This window comes from Trichosurus vulpecula, chromosome 4, assembly GCF_011100635.1.
Source record: "Trichosurus vulpecula isolate mTriVul1 chromosome 4, mTriVul1.pri, whole genome shotgun sequence".
NCBI lineage: Eukaryota > Metazoa > Chordata > Mammalia > Diprotodontia > Phalangeridae > Trichosurus > Trichosurus vulpecula.
In genome coordinates, this window is record NC_050576.1 from 98,393,242 (window position 1) to 98,416,638 (window position 23,397).

Here is a 23,397-nt window from a genome sequence, read left to right on the forward strand (position 1 = left end):
GTCTCTCTTTCTTTTTGTCTGTCTAATTCTCTCCGGATATATATATTGAAGGGGCAGTTATAAACTATTTTTTGTGTACACTTATATGTTTTAGCTGAGCTTGTTCATTAGTCTGACTCTAATCCAAGTTAACTCATTCCATCCCCACAAGGGAACCTCCTGTAATATGAAATAAACTAAAGTATTTCAGTTTTAGATTGTAATATGTTGAACCCATTGCAGACTGAGACTGATTTAACCCAAAACCCTCAAATAACAGCACATTTTTCTGAAAGGAGAAAAGAAACCCCAACACCCACTTAACAGTTGTCAGTCTGACCTTATATAAAGTGTGGAATGATAAGTGACTCCGCCTGGCTGACTTGGCCCTGTTTAAACTAGTGTCATAACTACTATGGAGGAAAAGTGATAACCAATCCCTTTTCATTCAGTGCCTGTGTGTGAATTACGTCATTCTAAAATCTGTTAGTGCCTATATGATTTTAATATCACAATCACAGCCCCCTGTGATACAAATGCTAGAGTCAAAGCCATGAGATAAAATATATATGCTATTTATTGCTTAATCTGAAGAGTGTTTAATCTGTGACTCTGTAGTTCTTATGGATTTCAGGTTTCAAGTCACAAACCATGCTCAGAAGCTGCTTCATCACATTTTCCAAGCTCTCCTTGTAGTTACCAGTGAGGTTCTGAATCTTTCCTACTGTCTGTTCATCTATTTCAACAGAGAGGTTGCTTTGGGAACCCATTATCTGCAAAGGCAAAAAGAAAGAAACCCTTTGAGCCAAGAGTCATTTATTGTTATTTACCCAGTTTGTCAATGACTTTCTATTTTTTACCATAAATACTTCAGAAACATTTGAAACGACCCCTAGAGAAATTCAATACAATTCAAAACACATATATCAGACACTCACTGAGTAAAGCATCTAGACTAAAGTTCTACTCTGAAGGGACCCTAGGTTCTCAAGGATGATGTCAAAAAAAGCAAAATTTTGGCAAGCCCTACTGACTCAGAAGAGTTTCAAGTATCACTCCTAGCTAAGGCCAGATATACCAAGGGAGGGGGTGAACTGAGATAATGAAAGCATTACTATTTTTAAATTAAATAAATATTATCTTTTAGATGTGAACTCAGGAAGCCTCCATGTGCGGAAAGGGAAAAACTTATTTTCAGCTATTGACAGTGAAAGGCTAAATGGCTTGGCCAGGCCATGCAAAGGAACAACTTGAGCTTTGAGTGCCACCTGGTGGCTGACTTAGATATTGCACCCTGAGTCACTTCAAACGCTGCTGGCTGGATTTTTAATGCCCAGGTCATTAATGCTCATCTCTCTTTCCCACAACAACTCATGAAACCAGCTTCCAAAGTGTGGTGGACTTGTAACCTCCATTGATGCCCCTTACACCCATAAATCATATAGTTGAGGATCCTTATACCAACTTCCACTCTCACAATTAGTCCTGGATCCCAAAGTAAGGCATTACCTTCCTTTTAGGGTTTTAGGGGGATACTCCTGAGGATTCAGGAGTTTCTTTAATGTCATTGACTCAAGTCTTCACTGGTGTGCTTTCCCCCAAGATCATTGGTTGATACTCATTTAGTCATCTAGCATTAAGAACAGTTGATACAAAATATCCACCTCCCCAAGTCTGTAACAAAAGTATATAGAGTCTAAGGGACAGTGGGCTCAAGCTTAGAGATCATATGTGGCAAAGGGATAACTCATAGCTCCTGATTGTTGGAAGTTTTTTTTCCTCCCATTTATGGGATGCCAACTCAAGAAGTTCTACTTAACCAGGTGAATCTGTTTCCTTCTACCTTTGGCTCCCAATTAAGACACTGCAATCAGTGGATGCAGTTGATTTGGCCACTGGAGAGAAGTCCAAAATCCATCAGACCACAGCTTATGAGACTCTCTTCTGGATAAATCAGGAGGATCAATCTGGATAAGAAGAGCTCACCAAAACTGAAACTGGGGTGCTTCCTTCTCTGGGGTTGACTGGTTGACTCCTTTTCAAGGTCTTCAGCTAGAATGTTAACTCACTTCAGTTTCTGGAATGAATCCCTTCTCAACAATTTTGGTAATTTGTAGAAGATATCCAGGGCATGGCCAATTTTTTTCAGCCTAAACAAACAATTCTTGCAAGTCATTCTACTTCAAAGGCTTTTTCATGCTTAGTCTAAGGCCTTACTTTAAGTCTAATCACTTACTTTAGTAAATGTCTCAAGCTGGATTTTCACTCAGGTCTTCTGAGTCCAGACCCAGTACTCTATCTACTGCACCACATAACTTCCCCCACCCTTGTGGGGAGAGGTGTATGTTTGTGATTCATATACACAAATAACTATAATAAAAGTTAGAAAAGGATGCATGGGGAGATCAAACTTTAGATGCCTGAGAGATCCAAGGAGGGAGGAATTTTTTCTGTCTGGGGAAAGAGAGAAGGATCACTATGGTACCTGAGCAAGGAGGTGAGGAGGAAAGGGATATGGGCAGACAGGGTGAGGGGGGGAGGGGATACATTCTATTATGGTCGTTGAATTTAACATGTTTCAAGGCATGGAAGTTTGAAGGGGTAAGACAAGACTAGTGAAACACTGAGCAGTCCAATTTGCCTGGAGCACCAAGTGTACATAGAGGAGAATTGTCAGATAAAGCTGGAAATGGAGTTTAGAGCCACGTTATTGAGCTTGCGCAGTAGGCTAAGGAGTTTGCATTTTATTTGATAAAAGATGGGGAGTTCCAAAGACTTTTGAGCAGAGAAGTGGCAAGCTCAGACCTGTGCATTATAATAATTAAAACTCAGATTTCTCTAGTACTTTAATGTTTGCAAAAACACATTCTTCACAAAAACTCTGTGAGATAGGTAGGATACCTATTATTATCCCCATTTTATGGGTGAGGAAACTGATGATGCTCTGTGTAGTCAAGAGACTTTTCCATAATCAAAAAGCTACCAAATATCTGTGGCAAGATTTAAACCTCAGTCGTAGGGGGAACCATAGATTTAGAGCTAGGAGATCATTGAGTCTAAATCCCTTATTTTGCAGATGAGGAAACTGAGGCTCAAAGAAGTGAGATGGCCTGTTTAAAGGTCACATAGATAGTAAGTTGCAGGGCCAAGATTGAAACACAAGTCATTGGCCTTCATATCTACTCTTTTTTAAACCAATAATGTTGTGCGAATCTAAGTTTAACTTCTTTTTATTATAGCATAGGTATTAAAAGGACTGCTTTGGCAGTGATGTGGATAGATGACAGGGTGGGACAACTTGTATTATCATTTTAAAGATTAATTCTTATTTCAATTCTCAATGTTCCCTAATGCTGAATTTACTCTTTAATAATCCTAGAATCTCTGGCAAGAAGTTAGTAATCTGTAAATTAAAACTGAAAGAGCATGTGGGAGTTCACCATTTAAAGCAGCTGTTAGTCTTCAAGGATCTGTGAACTTGGGAAACAAATTGCATATCTATTTCACTAACCTTTAACTGAAATTTGACATTTCCTCCAGTTATTAATAAAGGTAACAAACAGTATTCTGAGAAGTGGTCCATTGGATTCACCAGACTGACCAAAGGGTTCAAATGTCAAGAACTCCTGACTTAAAGGAATTCTGCATTTTGTAAAACTAGGCATTCTTCTGTAAAGCCAACCATTGAGTCCTAATTTATGTTTAGGAAGGTCAGTTTCATATTTCAGTTTGATTACTTGTATGTATCCTTTCTTTGTTTTCTTTTGCTTAGCTTTTCTATGAGCATTTGGGAAAGGTATACAAGGTACTTAGTAAAGGCAAATCAGTGCAAGCTTCTTCTGGAGGGCTATGAACATCTAGTGAACCTCAGCACCCATCTGATCTTCTTGAGTCCTAAACTTGAAATCAAATGAGCTTGAGTCTATCCAGGTTCCAGCCCATTCTGTTTATAGCCCAGGCTAAAGTTGACTTCCCAGTTCAAAGAAAAACAGCTTTGAAAGGATTTTATAGCTCTGTAGACATTCAATAGCTTATTCAAAATAACGTTTTGATGAGTTAAGTATAAATGAATTATAACCATATGGATTGTGTTTTCCTTGTTGCTCAAAAGGTTTTAAAAGTATGGGGGAGATGACTTATCAAAATGTGTTTGGGGTTTGGCTAAACCCCAAACACATTTGAAAAATAACTTGGGGGGTATTTCCTGAATTTTCAAGGCTGTCAGATCCACCATATTGAAATGAAAAAAATCTTCCATAATTAGAAATGTCTACTTGACAGAGAACTGTTGTCAGGAGGTTATTTTACATGTTTTATTACATGCCTAAGAGTTACAGCTTCAGGGACAATAACCCGCAGGATGCTTGCAGAGAGTTTGCTTGGTTTTATATTCGGTTGAAAAGTTGTGATTTTTGTTTCATGTAAAGTTATCAGTTTTCTCTCTCCTAAAATGTAGTCCAGCTAAATCAGTGTAACTCAAATTGAGCCATTTTGAAAGAAACTGCAAAGATGTAATTACAGTGGGGGTATCCAGAGCCCCCACTCAGTGGTGGGGGTAGGGGTGGGAGAAGATTTAGAGCCTCTTTATCTCCTATCTAGCTCTGTTAGTGGTGGTCATTCACTTTTTCCCATTAGCTACTGATGGAAAATCCTATTCACTTTTTACTTTTCAGCAGGGTAGAAAACATGGGATACACAGGATGTTCCTCCTAACCCATGGGGCTGCAGTTGAAGTAAGCCTTCTCTCCAGGCAAAAACATTGCTAATTATACCTCTGGCAAAATGGCTTGAGTGGATTTTGGACTGCCTCCTTAAGCCTTTCTCCTGTGGTGTTTCATGGAGTAGCTAGGTGGTGTGTTGGGACGACAGTTCAAATGCTGGACACTTATTAACTATGCGACCCTCAACAATTCACTTAACCTTCCTTGGTCTCAGTTTTCCTCATATATAAAAATGGGATTAATAATAAAAGCAACACCCTCAAAGGGTTGTGAAGAGGATCAAATGAGATGACAAATGTAAAGCTTTTGGTAGACCTTAAAGCACTCCATCTATCTAGGGACATATACATGTACACATACCTATACTCACATATGTATATTGGCATGTGCATATGTATGTATATATAACACACAAGGCAGCTAGGTGGTGCAGTGGATAGAGTGCTGGGCCTGGAGTCAGGAAGAGAGTTCAAATCCAGCCTCAGACACTTACTAGCTGTGTGACCCTGAGCCAAGTCACTTAACCCTGTTTGCCTCTGTTTCCTCTTCTGTAAAATGAGCTAGAGAAGGAAATGGCAAACCTCTTTTTGCCAAGAAAACCCCAAATGGGGTCATAATGAGTTGGACACAGCTGAAGAATGACTGAACTGAATAAATGCGTACATATATACATCTGTGTTTATCTGTCATCTATCACCTTCCTCTATATATCTATGTATATGCTATTGCTGTTTCAGTAACCTTTAGACAGTGACCTTTACAATCACTATTCCATTTTTGTTGTTTAATAAAAAAAGCTTTGTTGACACCACACTGAGCTGGTTTGAGTTGCAATGAAGATCATCAGATGCTTTCGAGAAGCTACATACAGAATATTAAGTTTAATGGATTATGATGGATGTGAGACCATAAGTGTCTTTTTATGTGTTTTGGAAACATCACATGGAACTCAATATGATGATCCCAAGGACTCTTTCTTCTTCAGACTCTAAGCAGGTCTTCCTGCTTGACCCCAGGCTTAGGTTAATCAAGACGAGTCTCGCCTAGGATAACAATACGACGAATACTGGAGGTCACACCAAGAGGAGAAGTGCTGAGATAGTTTTTATAATAAGCTTTCAGCAGAGCAGCCCCATGCACTCTGGCCTTTCTCTGTGAACACAGTTTGATCAGCCAGCTGTGAAATTGGCTTAGGCTTGAATTGTGAAAATGACGAGTTTTTATTCAAGTTCAATGCCGATGGTTAATTTCCTGGACTAGATTTACATCTTATGCAACTCTGAGGAAGGAACCTTCTTAGCTGTTGCATATCAAGAGATTCTGCACCCCCACAATCCCATGCTGTGCAGTGTTAGAATAGCTTTGGTGCTGTTTGTTTTTGTTTCATTTTTGATACAGAAAAAGATAATAAAAGTTCTTTTTCTTTTTTTCCGAGTAAGGTAGCCAAAGGTGGTTATGGTTGGGAAGACTGTGTTCCCAGGTACTCTTGTCTCATGGGATCATCATAACTGGATTGATCAGGAATTGTTCAGAGAAGAAATATTTCCCAAGACACATGATTCTGCCTGATAGATACTCCTTGATTAAAAATAGATCTTTACTGTGTCCTGTTTCTCAGAGAGAGATTATTGCAGGAATGTCTGTTAGTTTGAAGAGCATTTCCCAGTTACCATTTCCAAACCTTGTGTGTAATCTGACTATCAATCTTATGTCTTTTCTTCCTTCCCAACCTTTCCCTTCCCCTCTTCCCTCTGAACTCTGAACTCTGCCCTTGCAACCATCTTGGGCTCTGATAAGTGAGCTTTTATCTTTTCTTGTCGGGAACCAGGTCTCTGTATCACTTTCTGATCAACATTTCCAGATGCATACCAGCCGCACCCCACCTATGAATTCTGATTCCTCTTTGTGTGTTGTCTTCATCCTAGGAGAATGTAAAATCAGTTGAAGGCAAAGACTGTCTTCCTTCTAAGTGTATATTCCGTGCTAAATACTTACTGGGTGCATAGTAAGCATTTAATTCTCTCTCTCTCTCTCTCTCTCTCTCTCTCTCTCTCTCTCTCTCTCTCTCTCTCTCTCTCTCTCTCTCTCTCTCTCTCTCCCCCCTCCTCCCTCCCTCCCTCTCTCTCTCCCTCTCTCTCTCCCTCTCCCTCTTCCTCTTCCTCTCTCCCTCTCCCTCCCTCCCACCCTCTCTATTTTCCATTGTATTGCACATTTTTTCAGTTTCATTTTTATTGATTTACTAAGGGATAATAATTCTGATAAGTAACTTCTTGTAAAAATCGATCTTTTAGTTCTTACCAAAGGAAGGAAAGGAGAGACAGAGTGGCATAGTGGACAGGGCACTGGGCTTGGAGGCAGCAAGATTTGGGTTCAAATCCCTTAGATATTTACTGGTTGTACGGTCCTGAGCAAGTTCCTTAACCATTTCTGTGCCTTAGGCAGCTAGGTGGTGCCATCATACACAGAGCTCTGGGCTAGGAGTCAGGAAGATCTTAAATCAATTCTGGCCTCAGACAAGTGTCTGAGCTAGCTCTGTGACCTTGGCCAAGTTAATTAACCTCACTTGCCTTAGTTTCCCCTTTTGTAAAATGGGGATAATAACAGCATCTATCTCCCAGGATTGTTGTGAGGGCCAAATGAGATAAGAATTTATAAAGCTCTTAGCACAGTACCTGGTACACAGTAGGCACTCTCTAAACGTTAGCTATTATTGTCATTATTATAATATTATTATTATGAGAGGGTTGGGGGCGTTTTATGGCCTCTGAGTACCCGCTACGATCCTGCTTTTACACCAAAACAACATCATTCGGAAAACAAAAATCATAGGTGAATTCCTAGAAGATGTCAGAGAATGTGAGCATTTCCTTGGTTTCTACAACACATATCTACAAGAAACTGATGGATCAGCTAGAATTTATTAAGTACCTACTCTTTGGTAGGTACTGAGCTGGGTGCTACTGATACAAATATAATGAAGGAAACAATTCCTACTTATGAGGAGCTTTTATTGTAATGGGAAAGACAGTATATACATAAATAAGAATATCCAGAATAAATACAATTAAATCAAAGCTGGTTTAGTGTAAGGTTAAGGAAATATCAGGTGGCCTTTGCACACCCTCAAACTAGGTATCGCATATACAGACTATTGATCATAAGAATGTGGGTTCCCAGGACATCATTAGCACAATGTAATCAGGCCCCATCGCACTGTTTGTTACAAAATCCCCTTCATTGTGTTGATATATTTATAGTATGTACCTGCAGAGCTGACTGCTACCTTTAGTGTTGTTTGGCTTGTCATTGGTTTTGGGGAGAGTGGGGGTCAAGTGTCAACAGAAGGTAGATTTTGACTATATGTCTGCTTTGGTCATTACCATATTTCCTGTCATCCAAGGGAGCTCCTTGATCTGTACATAAGCAAGAATATATAAGAAACTGATTTTATAAATTAATTCTTTTCCATTTTAACATGTACAGATGTCATTCTTTCATTTGTGGAGGGCACATCACTTTTGCAAACCACTCAGTCTTAGAGAGAATGAAGGTTTTTTTAAAAAAAAAACTTCCTTGGGAAAGCCCTAAAAAAACTTGGAAGAAGAAAAAATGGTGGAATATATGATTATATAAATGTAGTGGTGTTTCATTGGTGTAGGGAAATTGCAGTAAAGAAATTTCCCTTTCCCAAGACATCTAGAGGATCATTTTTCATTGTATTCTTTTAGTATGCAGAATTGTGGCTGTGGCTGCTACTGCTACTACTAGTTGCCATTTACATAACATTTATTTTATGCCAGATACTATGCTAAGAGCTTTACAAATACATTGCTTTACAATTTACATTTAAGCCTCACAGCAACCCTGGGAGGTAGGTGATATTATTATCCACACTTTACAGATAGGGAAACTGAGGGAAACAAAAGCCAAGTGACTTGCCCAAGGTCACATAGCTAGTAAGCATCTGAGGTCAAATTTGAACTCAGGGCTTCTGATTCCAGTATGTCCACTCTGCCATGTCAATGCCCCAGTCAAGTTAATCTACACATAGGCCTTCTCTTTCCACTGGAATAAACAGGGGCTGTATTCTGTACAGAATAACCGCTTAAATCAATGTTGAATTTGGCTGAATTGGATTGGCTTGAATCATCTTCTCCAGTCCCTTCATTCTATTAATGAAGAAATTGAGATGAAGAGTCAGGTTGCCCAGTTAAATATCAAAACCAGCTCTAGAATCTTGGTCTTCATACATCCTGTTCAGTGTTCTTTTCAGTATGTCATACTGTCCCCTATGGGACTCTACTTAAAATGTTGTATAAGAAATTAATTGACATTTGTACTTACCAAAGATTGTTTTTCCCGAAATTCCTTTTCTTTCTGCATCCTATACTGATCTATTTCAGCCATTGCTTCTTCTTTTGCTTGTTTTAGCCTTTTACCTTTTCCTGAAAATTAAAAGAGGTGTCTGAGGCAAGTAGAAATGAGGTCTCTTTGAAATGGCTTATATTTGGAGTCAGGCGTCCTTGGTTCAAATTTGGGGTCTGCCATGTCTAATCTTATGTGACCCTTTAGTTCTTTGGGCTACAGTTTCCTTGTCTCTAAATTGAGCATTTTGGACTAGATGTTCTCTAAAGAGCCTATGAGTCTATGATTTGATAGAGTATCATTTATTTATATGCACACATACACATATGTATATACTCACAAATATATATGTATACACATAAGTGTGTATGTATACATACATATGCTTATACAACTAGGTGGCACAGTGGATAGAGTGCCAGGCTTGAGTCAGTAGGACTTGAGTTCAAATCCAGCCTTAGGCATTTACTGGCTGTGCAACTGGGTAAGTTCCTTTACCTCTGTTTGCCTCAGTGTCCTCATCTGGAAAATGAAAAAAATAATAGCAACCTGCTTCCCAAGGTTGTTGTGAGGATTAAATGAGATAATAGTTAGCACAGTGCCAGGCACATAGTAGGCATTTTAGAAATGTTAGTTACTATGCGCACACACACACACAACATGTCAGAAGGAGGAGGTCAGGTTATTTCCAAGGTGCCAATCAGTACATTACCACATACTACAGAATTGTTGCAATCTTGCAAAAGAAACCCAATATAGTTACACAGAATCTGAAACATTTTCCATTGGATTTCTTTAATGTAATGGAAATGACAATTTTCTTTTGCGCTTTCATGTTTAAGTAAAATAGCTGTCTCTTTTATTCACAGCAATAACAGCCAGAGAACAGATTTTAGCTGTCATTGGTTGGGAAAGACATTATTTGGTCCGATTTTCAGTGCTGATTTGCTGCCAGGAACCCTGTTGTCCCCACCAACTGGATTCTATTTAACACTGGCAGCTAGCCAAGTCCCTACAAACCTGCAACTCAGACTCTACCAAACCGGTTTACATTTTTGTTTTTGCGTTTTATTGGGATTTTTCCCTTAACATTTTCTGCCTGTAGAATGAGTGATTAAGATTAAGAGCACATCAAAGTAGGTTTTGTATACTAACTTTCTATAGGGAAACTTGAAAGGGATTGTAAAACCAATTTTTTTTAATGGCAAAGAGATTCAGTTAAATGGCCCCTCACTTTTATTAAGGCCAAGGGTATAAGCATTAAGTCCAAAGGCTGGCAGACTGTACTGTAAAATTTTAGTACAAAGGTAATGCTTTGGGTAGCACTGGTTAAAACCTGAAATTAATGTTTTGGACTACCGGAATTGGCTCTGTAGGTCAGAGGACCAAACAAAACTTAAAACCTTCCCACCTCCAGCCCCAAGAGTTCAATTGTAACACCGCAAAACTCCTTAGTCATTGCTAAGATTAAACTTTTAAAGAAACTCCACACCATATTCTAAGTCTTTATTTCTTGTTTTTTTACATCTCAAATATCTTGTCCAGGTAATATTTATTCTGTCCCTCTCTTAAGACAATGAGCAATGCTTCTTTCCTCCTTTCCTCCAGTATGATCTGTTGGATAGGCTTTAGTTAAATTAATTTGTTTTAGTAGTGGTGGTAGCTCATATTCCTATATTGGCTGAAGGTTTACAGTGTGCTTCCCTCTCAACCATGCTTTAAGTTTGCAGTGCAAAGGATATTATTTCAACTTGACAAATTAGGAAACTGATGCACAGAGAGGTTAAATAACTTGCCCAAGATCACACAGTAGTAAATGTTAGAGGCAGGACTTTTTGCTAGAAAAATGTTCTTTCCTCTAAATGATGTTGCTCAGTCACAATGATGTTATAGCATAAGCTAACAACTTGATGTGTAGGAAGGTTCCGTGAACTTGTCAGTACAGGAAACTACCTTTAGTAACACAGGTTGCAACCTGTAAGGGGCAAGCCTGAATCAGGTCTGTATGTTGTTAATTCAGGTTTGATTTGAGAACAAAACGAGATACTTATAGGTCATTCAACGGTTAGCAAAAGAAGGTTTGCTTAGCCATAGTAAGGAAAGGATGTTGAGCAAGGATACTCAAGCATTTGCTTGGTTAGTGGTGGCCCCTTCGTGTTCACATGGAAATGCATCTGTAGCCTGTAGTGACTTTCCCAGTCTTGGGACATCAATCAAGTCTGAAGGGTCTCAGCTCCACATAGGTGGGTCTTTTTTTTAATACCCTTAAGTGACCAGGAAGCTGCATCATTGTAATGAGAGGATACCTGGAAGCTGTGTCAAGGGAGGCAAAATTAGCCTATCCCATGTTGCTGGAGATAAGGAGAACACTAGCCGAAAATGATCCTATTGCACAAGCCAGATATAACATGGTAGGTGATCAATTAGCAAGTGTCAGAGGCAAGATTTGAACCCAAGTTTTTTTTTTTAACTTTAAGCCCATCACTTTGTCTACTGTGTCATGATGCCTCTTATATAAGCATAAAACCAGGAAATGTAACTCTTTAAGAGAATGTTATTTCTTAATAAATCTATGATTTTGCAGGAGTAGATAACTAATACTTGTACTTCAGGTGGGATGTTTTGTTAATCACTGGATAATTTTTAAGCCAAAAAAACTCTATTCCCTGAGTAATGAATAGAGACCATCAGTATTTCTATGAATGTTCATCATACTTAGATTGCTTTGTATCATACCGGTCCAGACTAATATCACTGCTATTGATCTTTTAAAATCTATGATAGCTTCAGGACACAAGTATCCTTTCATTTGACCTCCCTTTCCATTTGGTTGTTAGGGCAGAATTCTTTTAGCTCTTCTCTTCTCTTTCTTCTTCTTGGTTGATAGTGGAGTAGGAGACACTTCTTTTCTTCCCTCCACCTTCCCTCTCCTTCCCTTTCCTATTCCTCTTTCCTTCTTTTTCCCTTCCTTTCCTCCTTCCTTTTTTCTTCCCTTCTTCCGTCTTTCCTTCTCTCCTTTTTTCTTCTCTGCTTCTCTGTCTTCCTTCCTGCTTATCTGCCTCCCTCCCACTATATCTCCATGTTTCTGTCTCTTCCTGCCTTCCTTCCCTTTCCTCTGTCTTCCCACTAAGATGAGGATCCTTGTTATGGATATTCTGTTTTTAGCCTGCTTTTCTGGTGGGTAGACCAGCAAGCTTTAGTTTTACCCTCACATTCACCTTTAGCAGCTTCATGAGAAGATTCTTTTGGCCCTAATCAGTAAACAGGCATTAATTAAACATCTAGGACAGGTATTTATTAATAATCTATCTCATCTTCTTTTTGGAGGAACACTTGCATATCTCATATCTTTGGGTTTACAAGTAAGAGTTTTATTGTATGGAAATAAATATTTCTCGAATAATACATAATATTCTTTATCAACTTACCTTTCTTGATCAAAATCATATTTTTGCTTTTAATAAGGTTGAGCCCACCAGGGCTTCAATGTCCAGTGCCTAGAAAGATCCTGAAAGTATGACACAACATATTTGGGGTATGACAAAATACCACATAGACATGGAACCATGGAACTAGAACCCAGGTCTCCTGTCTTTAGCCTACTGCTCTTTCCTAAGTGGCACATGGCCCTTAAGAAGTTCCCACTCAGCTCTGAAGGGTATAGGTAGAATAGGTAGAAGTTACAAGGAGGGAGATTTCAGCTCATGATAAAGAAGAAATGCCTAAGAATTGCAGCTGTCTAAAAGAACAATAGATCACCTCAGAAGACCAAGAATTCCTTTTCACCTGGGGACTTCACTTGAAGCCTTCCTGGCCCATCCTCAAGGATGCTGCACATACTTCAGTGAGTAATTGGTATATTACTTCTGCATACCCTTCCATCTTTTAAGATTCAGAAACAGAATATTAAAATAGAATCAGAAACAGAGTAAAAGCCCATTAATTCTGGAATGGCTTAATGAATTGTGGTACATAAATGTAATAGAATACTGCTATGCTATAAGAAACAACAAAGATGATGAATACCGAGAAGTGTGGAGAGCTTCACATGATCTGATGTGGAATGAAATAAGCAGGGCCAAGAAAAAATTCTACATGATTGCTACAACAATGTCAACAGAAAAAATAACCACAAAACAAGCAAAAGTAAATGTTGGAGATTACGAAGAATAAGCAAGGCCCCAAAGGAGACATGTGAGAAGACAGTCTAACTCTCACCTAAGGTGGAAAGTTTACAAACATAGAACATTGCATGTATTCTCAGATATTTTCAATATATTGATTGATTTTGCTGATCTTTTTCTTTTCTTCTTTTCCATTTGTATATAAGATTTGTTATTTGAGATTGCTCTATGAGAGAAGTTGAGGAGGGTTACTGGCAAAAATATTAGTGATGTAAATTATATACATATAATATGTGTATGTATGTATATGTATGTAAATAAACATACATATACATACATTATTTTAAAAAAACAGATTATATGCTACCATGACTCTTGATAAGCTTTAATAATTCCTGATGACATACCTGAAAGCCCCTCTAAAGCTTTGGTGTTGGCTGGATCTCCACATGACAAGAAAGGAATGTGGCTACTCAGGTAGAGTTGGCAATGTGACCTTACCCCCTGGGCTTAGCTTGTCTCTGTACCTTTTACTTAATCTCTCATTTATATGGCAGAATAGAAGAAACTTAGGATTCAAAAAGCAGGGAACATTGAACCCTAGTGATGTTTGGTAGCTATTACACAAATAATCATTCCCTGACTTATAGCTTAGTCTTTAGAGATTGAAAATTGGAGTGTATATGGCATGTTCTCCATAAGCTAGGATGAGGTCTCTGAATGCAGGAAGGGGAACCCAAAGAAAAGATTAATCCTAGAGGCATTCTTTGACTGGGAGGACCATACTATTTGTTTTTAAGAGCTTTGCACCTACAGCTAAGATTCTCCTGATGAAATGTGTAGCGAAGATTCCAAGAGAAGAAGAAATCAGAACCCCCAAGGAATATTTTTTTTGGTGTTTTCTTGGAAAGAGTTTCTGCTTTTTCTGAAAGAGCTGGGAAAAGTCCAGGAGTTTGATTTTAGCTGACAGAATATGGCAACATCCATTTTTGACTTGAAAAGCTAGCCAAAGAATTCAGGTAGACCAGAAGCATCATCAAACCAGCCTAGCCAGATGGAGACTATATGTCCAATAAGCAGTGTTCAGGGGGCAAGAGTCCAGTTAAGCAGCATTTGGTGGAGCAGAGTATTAATGTCCAGTAGACACCATCAGACCTAGCAACTGAAGAATATAAGACCAGAGAGGAATAGTCCAAGAAAGAAGCATAATGGCATTATTAGAAGACATCAGTAGTTCTGCACCATTGAAGATGTTAATTGTTCCTCCATATATGTATGCCCTGGCCATACATGTTTCCTGTATGTGTGCATATCCATGTATGTACCCTGGCTACACATTCTCCCTATCTGTGTACTTCTCCATATATGTGCCCTGGCCCTACGTCTTCTTTACATGTGTTTCCCTCCATTGTGTCCCTTGATCTTGTATGTTTCCACCCTCTGTGAATTTGTGGGATAATATACCCCAGGTTTGTTGGAGAAATATTTTGTTGTTACTTTTCTTTCTATATCATTTATTAAATCTTTGTTTGAATTAACTGAGTCCCCTATTAAAGATAAACACATCATTTGGACCTCATGAGCTTTTAGAGAATGTAGACCCTCTGGGAAGGTCCTTGAACCTGGGAGTTGGTTCCTGGGGGCCCTCCTCTGGGTGTTAAGGGTAGGGAAGCCCTAGACTCTAAACTAATATTTTTGAGGTCAGGATACTGTTTGAATCCATTAATTCTATATTTTAAATAGATTGGTAAGGGCAACAAAGCTTCCATATGGAATACTATTTGGGAGGTGGGAGAAGTGAAAGATTGAATTTCTAGGATTTTTTCCAAAGAGAAGGCAGAAATTTATTAGATATGGCATGTCACCAAACTACCAGATAATCTGTATAAATAGAACAGATATGACATTGTGGCCGCCCAACATTCTGCAAATGTTCAAAGTATCTCTCTACTGTTTGCAGACTGAATAAGCCCCATTGAATTGCCCTATTTTCTGGAGATAAAGGCTGGTTCGTAGATGATAGATACACAATCTGCCCTGAGTTAGTAACCTTGCCTAGAAAGGTTGTGAGTAGGCCTTAAGAGAGGAAAGTTCCCTGGAGTGTTCGCCAACTGGAGGGAGGGCAGATTTATTATAATGAATTTTTAAAAACACAAGCCTTAGCAATCCATAACTCTGGATTCTAATTCTGACTCCATTGAATAGTTTACCAGTAAGCCCTCTGGCAAATCACTTAATCCATCTCAGGCTTCCTAAGAAAATGAAGAGGATAATCCAAATACTATTATTTCCTCAGCATGGGTACTCTCTCCACTATGCAATTTTAACCCCTTCATGCCTTAGTACATCTCTATAATAGAGGTAATAGCATGGCTACTTGGACAGGTTCTATCAAGTCAGAACAGTTTGGGGATGACAGAGCAAGATTGTTGTCAGAGGATCAACCTAACTAAGTGCACTGAAGCTCATCATCAGAAAGTTAGCAAGCAGGTGATAGTGGGGGTAGGAGTGGGGTGGTGGTGATTATACCAGAACCCATCTCATTACAAAGAAATAGATTTCAATACATATGGAGAGAAAGAGCACACACACTGATGAAATCACTGATATTTCCAAGTTTGTAGTATTTAAAAAATCTATAATCCTGTTCTAAGAACCTAAAATTTTGTAGAGACAGCAAGGCGTGGGGATAGTGAGAAATCGAAGTGAATGACAACCTAAAACCATGTTACCCATACACACTTTCTTCTACCTAATCTAATATATACCTTAATGTAAGAACTATATCTGAAGGTTAAAGGAAGGAACATTTTCTCATGTTTTATGTGTACATAGAGAATTTTGTTATTAAAATAAATGTTCATGTACTTTTTTTTAATTTCAGGAAACAAGTTCTGAAATTCTATGGTCCCTGAAATTTTGACTTGTAAGGAAACATTTTTAAGAGCTGCTCCCCAGAAGTTATGATTGGAATGGGAATGTTCAAATTAAGTACTGATGTTTGTAGGAACCATATAGAAAAACACAGGTACTTTATTGAATTTACCGAAGGATGAATTTGAGTAAAATTAGATAAAATAGACAATTGTGTATTCACTGGATTGTGTTAGAATTTTTGTTTGTTGTAGTTAGTTTGTTGTTTGTTTGTAGTGGAGAGGGTAAGCAACTTCTCCAAGATCACACCGGTAATAATAGGAGAAATGAGCTTGGAAGCCAGGTCATAGGCTACTCCATCTGACTCCAGTGGAACACTCTTTCTGCTGCTGTCCTCTGGGTGGACATCACATTCTTGTCCATGATCAAATCTGGTTTTTGTGACTCTGTCTTGGGCTCCTTTCACTATACCATGTAAGGCGTCCCTTTATGAGAATTTTCCACAGGAGTCTAGAATTTAAACTTAAAATCCAAGCACAGTCATAGCCATTAGAAGCATAAATATGATTGTGGTACCCTGTGGTCATGCCAATAATCAACTAATAGTAATGATAGCAAACATTTACGTAGCAATTTCTATGTGCGAGGCACTGTGCTAAGTACTTTACAAATGTTATCTCACTTGATCCTCACAACAACCCTGGAGGTAGGAGTTGTTTTTGTTTCATTTTATAGGAAAGGAAACTAAAGCAGAGAGGTTAAGTGACTTGCTGAAGGTCACCTAGCTAGTGAATTTCTGATGCTGGATTTGAACTTAGGTCTTCTTGACTCCAGGCACAGTGCTCTCTCCATCAGAGCAATCCATCTAGCTGTCCTCAATTTAATAAACGTTTAATAAGAACTTACAATGTATGGTAGAATGTGTTAACTACTAGGGGAAAAACAAAGGTGAATGAGAAATGGTCTTTGTCCGTAGAGTTTAGCTATTACCAAAACAAGCTTTGTTTGCTATCAGAATAGATACATTTGAAGTATGAGACAAGACTATGCTCTGGAAATGTTATGGATAGGCATAATGGTTACTTTGTTCAGTTCTAATGTATCACATTCTTCAAGGTGGAAAACCAGAGTCAATTTTCTGGAATTTTTTTAGGGAAAAAGGGTAAGAAAAACTGATGAGGAAACATACTGTGCAAATAATCACAGTGATCTTTTCAATAGCTTTTGTTTTTAATATGTTTTTACTTTAAAAAAAAAAGCCAACAAAATAGTCCCCAACCTCCAGAAGTTTATGTTCGACTGGGGAAAGACAATACACATAGGGATTTTGGAAAGCAGGGAAGGGAAAGAACCTTACCCATCCATGGACAATGAACCAGGCAAGGAATCTAGAGAGTGTAGAAGTGAGCTTGAGTTATAGAAGAGGAGGAAAGGAGTTCCTATGCCTAGAGTTCCCTACACTGGTGAAATCAAAGATCCTCTCCATATTTATTTATGTTCGTATTTAGAACTTTGACTGTATGTCTTCCTAAATCAAAACATACATATGAAAAGAAAAAACAATCAGTAAATTCAGATATTGACCAAAGGGATGCTGATGATCTTTCCTCTGAACCCACCCTTCCTCCAATTTCCTGATTTCTATTGAGAGCACCATCACCCTTCTAAGAACCCAGATGTACAGCGTCAAAGTAATCTTTCATTCCTTCAGGTCCCTTATTTCTTATATCCAAATCACTTGTCAAGCCTTGTCAAGCTTGCTTCTACAATATCTCTCATCTGTCCACTAGAATGCTAATTCCTCCTAGAAAATATAAGGTTTTTGAAGGCAAGGATTGTTTCAGACTTTTTTTGTTTGTTTACACTCCCAGCACCAAGTACAGTGCCTGGAACATTGCAGGTACTTAATAAATACTCCTTGATGATTGGTCTATCTCATTCTCTCTGTTCATTTAGCTACCACCTTACTTCAGGCCCTCAGCATTCTTGCCTGGAATATTGCACTATCCTCCTTTTTTATCTGCTTGCTTCTAGTATCCTCCTCTAATTCCACCCACGCAGATGCCAAAAGAATCTCCTGAAAACATAGGTCAGACAATATCATTTATCTGCTCAAGAGTCTTTAATGCCTCACTATTTTCTCTGGGACAAAACATAAGCTACTCACCATAGCATTTAAAACCTATTGCAGATTGGCACTAGCCTACCTTTCCATACATATTTCTGATTATTCCTCTTTATGTACTTCACATTCCAGCCAGATTGGTATGCTTGCCAGAGCAATAACTAGGAATTCTGATACCTGAAGCAACAGGGACAGGTCAGGTTTGTGAAGAAATCACTGTGTGAAGGAAGCAAGGTGGGGGCAGAATGTAAAGAAACTTTTCTGGGGTATAAGGAGGGCTTGGGATCCCACCTTGGGGTCTGTCCTCTTTCACCTCCCTTGTTTCATTAAAACAGTTGATGGATTAGGTGGGCTCAAGTTGGAGGAGAGCTAACCTGCCCCTATGGAATCCAGACTTCGCTTACTCCCACAATAGACTTGTCAGTCCCCCAATCTTCCAGTGAGGTGGAAGGTAGCAGACAATACATGATAGTCCTCTATCTGAACTTTAGGATGTGGCAAGAGCATATAAAAGACTATGTTTTGCGTGACTTCACATGTATAATTGAGATAATGTTGCTTGTCTTCTCAAATAGTGGGAGAGGGGAGGGAGGGAAAGAATTTGGAACTCAAAATTTAAAAAAAATGAATGTTAAAAATTTTCAACATGTAATCGGGAAATATTTAACAAAAGAAATAAAAATACATTAAAATAGTGTATAGCAGACATGGAGAAGGAAATGGCAAACCACTCCAGTATCTTTGCCAAAAAAAAAACCCAGAAAGGGGTCATGAAGAGACAGATATAATTGAAATGAACAAACAAAAAAATAGCAGAGAGGGTAAGCAGCAAGCTACAAATCTGGGAGAGGAACCTGACCCTGGGGAGATATAATGGGGACAATTCGTATGGAAAAATAAGGGCGATGGCAAAGGGGCCGGTAGCAGCTGGGAGGACAGATCCCTTGGTGTATGCTCCAAGTTCTCAGCCTTTTCAGCTTTCTCTTCTTTATTCTCCCACTTCTCCTATATAATAATCCCCTTCTTGCTAAGCTGTCTTGAACAGATAGCTCATATTCTTTTGGCCTCTGCCTTAGATTTCAGAGTTGGGTGGACGGAATATTTCCCCCTTCAAAATCAGTGCCTCACCAGGCTTGGGTTTGTGAAGAGCTAAGGCAAAGAATGCTTTATAGTGATGATGGTTTTTTCATCTTAGAAGGCCTGCTCTAGTTCACCTGCAAATTGAGAAGACTGAAGGGTCTATAAACTCTGGAGCAAGGAAGGACCTCCTTTTTATTTGTTTTATTTTTGTCTTAGATTTTTATTTCTCCAGGGCACAGTGTAGCAGTAGGTAATCATCGAGTTGAATTAGATCTTTGGGGGGACTTGACAGCCACCACCACCACCTATCATGACTAACTGAAGTTTGCTAATGCTGTCCCTCCAAAAAGCTTTTGTGTAAAACATATTATGTAATCAGTAATGCTTTTTAAAGTGTACTACTAAAATGTAGGAGTGAGAAACTTGTCTTCAGGGAGGGATTCTTAATTTGGCATATACAGACCTCTTTGAGGTCTTATTTCTGGGAATTCAAGAGCTTGGATGAGAAAAACAAATTAAATATTTGTGTTTACTAACCTCTAAATCAAAACTAGCATTTCCTTCAATTATGAATTTTTAAAAAATTCTGAGAAAGTGTCCATAGATCCATAACACAAAGAAGATGAAACAAAAGGGTATTTAAAGCAGAATTTGGGAATAAGCAGGAGGAAGCCCAAGTCCTTGAATCATATAGTCTAGTGTTTTACTCACTACTAAGTATCATATTGAATTCTGGCCAGGACCCTTTGAACTCACAAAATTCCTTAGACTCCTAAGCAGTGCTGTGGTCAGCTCAAACTAAGAAAAAAATTACTGCTCTTGGAACAATATGCTCATTTTCATGTTTGTTGGTTGTTTTATTCTCTCTTACCCTTCTCTGGGCGGCTAGGCATTTGATAAAGAAGGGCTAAATAAAGGTAAAATAAAATAAATTAGTGCAAACTCACAGAATTCTCCTTCAATGCAATAAAGTGAATTAAGACTGATGCACAGTTCAAAAAACAAAGGCATTGTTTAAACTAAGGAATTTAGTCATACCCATGATTGGTGGAGATAAGAAGACAGCTGAATTTTTCTAGTCCTAGACTTAGCTACAGTGAAATAGTAATCAATGGGACCACGCTGGTGTGGGATAACCAGCCCTGCAAATGCTGGATAGAGAAATCATACCTCTCTTGAGTCAAGCACTGATCTCCTGTTAATGACACCTAAGCTGTGTTGCCTTCTTGGACAACATCACTGACTCATTTTGAGCTGGCTGACTACCAAAGACCCTAGGATATTTGGGGAAGGTGGTTTCTTGTTTAATTTTTACAAGAATTGCTTGTTAACAAAGATCTTCCCCATCCTTTGGTGGTCAATTTTTTGAATTTGAGGAATATACAACTTATTTATCCCTGGTTCTGCTCACTTCACTTTGCATGAGTTTGTATAAACTTTCCCAGGTTTTTCTGAAAACATCCTACTTGTCATTTCTTATAGCACAATACATCACAATCACATACTATTGTTTATTCAGTAGTTCATCAATTGTTGGGCATCCCCTCGATGTCTAATTCTTTGCTGCCACAAAAAGAGCTGCTATTAATGTTTTTTTGTACAAATAAGTCCTTTTCCCTTTTCTTTTATTATTTCAGGATATAGATCTAGTAGCAATAGTGCTGGGTCAAAGGGCATATGCACAGTGTTTTAGCCCTTTGGGCATAGTTCCAAGTTGGACTCCTGAGTGGTTGGATTAGTTCACAATTAGTTCACAACAATGCATTAGTGTCCCAATTTTCCCACATCCCCTCCAGCATTTGTCATTTTTCTTTGCTGTCATGTTAGCCAATTTGATAGGTATAAGGTGGTATCTTAGAATTGTTTTAATTCATATTTCTCTAATCAGTAGTAATTTAGAGCATTTTTTCATGTGACTATTGATAACTTTGATTTCTTTTGAAAACTGCCAGTTCATATGCTTTGACCATTTATCAACTGGGAAATAACTCTTATTTTTATAAATTTGGTTCATTTCCCTATAGTTTTGAGAAATGAGGTCTTTATCAGATAAACTTGCTTTAATTTTTTCCATTTCCTGTTTTCCTTCTAGTTTTGACTGCATTCATTTTGTTTTATTTGTGCGAAACTTTTTAAATTTAATGTAATCAAAATAATCTATTTTACTTCTTGTTATGCTCTCTATCTCTTGTATGGTCATAAACTTCCCTTATCCATAGATATGACAGGTACATTTTTCCATGCTCCCCTATTTTACCTATGATGTCACCCTTTATGTCTAAACCATCTATTCATTTTGATTTTATCTTGACAAACTGTGTGAGGTGTTGGTCTATGCTTAGTTTCTACCTAATTGCTTTCTAGTATTCCCAGCAATTTTTGTCAAATGGTGAGTACTTACCTCCAAAACCTGAATCTTTGAGTTCATCAAACATTAGATTACTATGGTCATTTACTATTGTGGATTGTGTACCTAGTCAATTCCACTGATCCAGCACTCTATATCTTAGCCAATACCAGATTGTTTTGAGGATTACCACTTTGTAATTTAGTTTGAAATCAGGAATTGCTAAGGCTGCCTTCTTTCACATTTTTTCTTGTTGATTCCCTTGATATTCTTGACTATTTATTCTTTCAGATTAATTTTGTAATTATTTTTCCTAACTCTATAAATAATTCTTTGATAGTTTGATTAGTGCGGCACTGAATAAGTAAATTAACTTTGGTAAAATTGTCATTTTTATTATATTGGCTCAGCCTACCCGTAAGCAATTAATATTACTACAATTGTTTAGCTCTTTCTTTAATTGTGTAAAAAGTGTTCAGTAATTGTTTTCATAAAATCCCTGGGTTTGTCTTGGCAAGTAGACTCCCAGGTATTTTATATTGTCTGCAATTATTTTAAAAGGAATTCCTCTTTCTGTCTCATTCTGCTGGCTTTTGTTGGTAGTATGTAGAAATCCTGATGATTATGTGTGTTTATTTTATATCCTACAACTTTGCTAACATTTTTAATTCTTTCAACTAGTATTTTAGCTGATTCTCTAGGGTTCTCTAAGTATATCATTATATCATCTTCGAAGAGTAATGTTTTGTTTCCTCATTGCTTATTTTTATGCCTCTAATTTCCTTTTCTTTTTTTATTGTTAGAGTTAGCATTTGTAGTACAATATTGAATAATAGTGGTGATAATGGGCATCCTTGCTCCACCCCTGATCTTGATGGGAAGGCTAAATCCAATTCCCTGTATGTAAAATAAGGAGGTTGGATTAGATCATTTTTAAGTTTCCTTCCAATTCTAGATTTTTGGTCCTATTATCCTATGGTAAGTTGAAGCAAGGCAGATTTAGGCTCAATCCAAGGAAAACAACCTCATAATAGAAGTGATTCAAAGTGTGATGGACCCTGTTGGGAACAGGGGGTTTTCCTCTCACTGAAAATATTCAGGCAGAGGCAAGATGATAACTCATCTGATTAGTATAATGTATGATAGATAGATAGATAGATAGATAGATAGATAGATAGATAGATAGATAGATAGATAGATAGATAGATGCTCGCTTGGGTACAGGTTAGACTAGTTTATTCCTGAAGTTCATTCCAACACTGGGAGTCAGCATCCCTGTTCTGATTAATGGACTAATCATATAAAACCAATATCCTCAAAGATTTGGAGGACCTCATTTTTCTCATCTATAAAATGAAAGGCTTTGATTAGATAGCCTCCAAGGTCCCTTCCACCTCTAAAGATTTAATTTTATACATACATATGTGTATATATGTATTAGCACAGATGTGTATATATGCATATGCACCTAAAAAGAACTGCTAGCTTTTAAATTAGTAACTAATATTTATGTAGAGCTTTATAGATTTTTCAAAATGCTTTCCTTACTACTCTGTGAGTTACATACTAAAAGTATGATTATCTCCATTTTTTCCCGTGAGGACACTGAACTTCACACTGGTAAAATGACTTGTCCACAGTCACACCACTGTCAAGGTGAGGGATGGAAACCAAATCATCTGAATCTGACTTCAGTGTTCCTACCACTTCACCACTTGGTTCAATTATCTAAGTGAGCTGGTTTAAATTACTCAAGCTCCTGATCTTGGCTTCATAGATTAG

General features: G+C 38.0%; 1 protein-coding gene across 1 annotated transcript in view; it reads right to left on the reverse strand.

Annotated features, from left to right (window-relative positions):
• Window positions 1–538: 538 nt before the first annotated feature.
• Window positions 539–23,397, reverse strand: part of ATP6V1G3 (ATPase H+ transporting V1 subunit G3) — a 34,665-nt gene continuing 11,806 nt past the window's right edge. The window contains exons 3-4 of the mRNA XM_036757760.1: window positions 9,045–9,145; window positions 539–752 (exon numbers count right to left, since the gene is read on the reverse strand). Of these exons, the coding sequence (XP_036613655.1) occupies window positions 579–752; window positions 9,045–9,145 (275 nt within the window). The 3' untranslated portion in view covers window positions 539–578. The remainder of the gene's footprint in view (window positions 753–9,044; window positions 9,146–23,397) is intronic.